The sequence below is a fragment of the Babylonia areolata genome, chromosome 1 (assembly GCF_041734735.1).
Source record: "Babylonia areolata isolate BAREFJ2019XMU chromosome 1, ASM4173473v1, whole genome shotgun sequence".
NCBI lineage: Eukaryota > Metazoa > Mollusca > Gastropoda > Neogastropoda > Buccinidae > Babylonia > Babylonia areolata.
The window spans coordinates 28,698,752-28,701,251 of NC_134876.1; the positions used below are offsets into that span (position 1 = coordinate 28,698,752).

Here is a 2,500-nt window from a genome sequence, read left to right on the forward strand (position 1 = left end):
ATCATACCATAAAACAACATACCATACCATACCATACCATACCATACCACATCATACCATACCACACCACACCATACCACACCACACCACACCACACCACACCACTCCACACCACACCACACCGCACCACTCCACACCACACCGCACCACTCCACACCACACCACACCGCACCACTCCACACCACACCACACCACACCACACCATACCATAGTGCTCTGATTGCTGCACATCAATGCACTGCAAACCTACTGCACTATACCACAAGGGGATCGCGATGGAGAAAAGAAAACTAGAACACAGAAGAAAAGGGAAAACGAAAGAAGAACAGTAAGGATGACACTACAGCAGAACAGACGTGAGCAGAGTTAGTCAAATGAAGCCATCTGAAACATGTCGCACGAAAACAGCGACAATGCCACCCTCCTACTGGCCAGCACTTATATCGCATCAGTTTTCTTTAGTTGCTTTTTCTTCGTTCACGTATCTCGTATCTACCCATGCCATTGCAGGAATTGAAACAGGCCTTCGAGGCTGAAGCTGCCAGCTCTGGCCTTCCGAGACTTCTGCTGACCGCTGCAGTGGCCGCTGGCAAAGACACAATCGATACAGCCTATGACATCCCTGCTCTCTCCAGGTGAGACTGGCGAGGACAACGTACGTCGTGTGAAAGCAACATGTGTGTGTGTGTGTGTGTGTGTGTGTGTGTGTGTGTGTGTGTGTGTGTGTGTGTTGTGTGTGTGTGTGTGTGTGTGTGTGTGTGTGTGTGTGTGTGTGTGTGTGTACTTGCATATGACAACACTGAAATGGCGATCAATCTTGGCAAGAGTTTGGAAGAAACGTCTAATGCAATGCAAAGTATTCTGAAACCTTATGTTTATTCAGCTACCGGTGATTACATTTTTTTTATACCTTTTTGTGGGAGTGCGTTTTCCTTCTTCTTTTTTAATTTTTAAATTTTTTTTTTAATTCATCGGTAGGAATCACACATGAACCATGAAGGCTTATCGGCTCTTACTTTTCATTAAATTTCGATTCATTGTCGATTTTGGATTTTGTTCGTCTTCGAGTTCTTCTTGTTCTTCTTGTTCTCCATGTTCTTGTTCGTCTTCTTCTTGTTCTTATTCTTCCGTGAATCCTTCATGGAAAGACTGTTTATGTTTATCTTTCTTTCAGGGAACTGGACTTCATCAACTTGATGTCCTATGATCTACACGGCTCGTGGGAGACCGTCACTGGCCACAACAGCCCTCTGTATGGCCGTAGCTCTGAGACTGGCGATGATAGCTACCTCAATGTGGTGGGTTTGTTTGTTTGTTTGTCTGTCTGTCTGTCTGTCTGTCTGTTCGTCTATCTGTCTCTGTATCGCTATGTGGGTATTTTTGTCCGAGCTTGTATACACACACACACACACACACACACACACACACACACACACACACACAAGTATGTGTGGGCGCGCGCGCGTGTGCGTGCATGCGTGTTTCTTTTTTCTTTTTTAAACTTGTTTCACAATGAGTGATATTAGGCGAGGTGAAAAAACAACAATAAAAAAAAATCCAAACCAAAAAACAAAGCGAAACAAAACAAAACAAAACAAAATAACAAACAAAAAACCCCAACAACATGCGTTGTGTGTGTGTGTGTGTGTGTGTGTGTGTGTGTGTGTGTGTGTGTGTGTGAATAGAATAGAATAAATTTTATTGTCCTGAAACCTTAAGGTTTATAAGACAGAAGTGCAATGGTATATAAATGTGTGTGTGTGTGTGTGTGTGTGTGTGTGTGTGTGTGTGTGTGTGTGCGCGCGCGCGCGCGTGCGCGCACGCGTGCGTGCATTCGAGTGTACAGGACTTCGCAGCCCAGTACTGGGTGCAGAAGGGGGTGGATCCTGGCAAGCTCAACGTGGGCATGCCGCTGTACGGTCGCTCCTTCACCCTCAACTCTGCCTCCAACTCCGGTATTGGTGCCCCGGCCTCACGACCCGGGGAGGCCGGGCACTACACCAGAGAGGCCGGTTACATGTCTTACTATGAGGTGAGGTGACTTCTTTCTGCCCCCTCCCTCTCCACAATAACCCCCTCTCTTCTATTCTGCCACCTGCACAATACCCCCCCTCCCCCCCCCCCCCGCCTCCATTCTGATTTACACCCCCTCCACAATAACCCTCCTCCTTTTATTCTGCCACCTCCACAATAACCCCATCTCCCTTCTATTCTGCTCCCCCTCCACAATAACCCCCTTCCCCTTCTACTCTGCCATCTCCACAATGACACCCCTCCCCCTTCTGTTCTGCCTACCTCTACAATAATAGCCCCACCCCCTTCCTATTCTGCCCACCCCCACCCCCTCCACAATACCGCCAGTCTATTTTGCACCCTCTACATTACCTCCTCCCCTTCTATTCTACCACTTCCACAATAACCCCCCTCCCCTTTTAGTTTGCCCCCCCCCCCGCCCCCCCCCCCCCCCCCCCACACACACACTATTCTGCCCCATCCATAA

At 48.2% G+C, this 2,500-nt stretch overlaps 1 protein-coding gene across 1 annotated transcript in view; it reads left to right on the top strand.

Annotated features, from left to right (window-relative positions):
- LOC143301540 (acidic mammalian chitinase-like) overlaps positions 1-2,500 on the top strand; it is a 27,940-nt gene that overhangs the window by 19,218 nt on the left and 6,222 nt on the right. Inside the window, 3 exon segments of the mRNA XM_076616245.1 lie at positions 511-635; positions 1,175-1,298; positions 1,847-2,032. Coding sequence (XP_076472360.1) covers positions 511-635; positions 1,175-1,298; positions 1,847-2,032 — 435 coding nt within the window.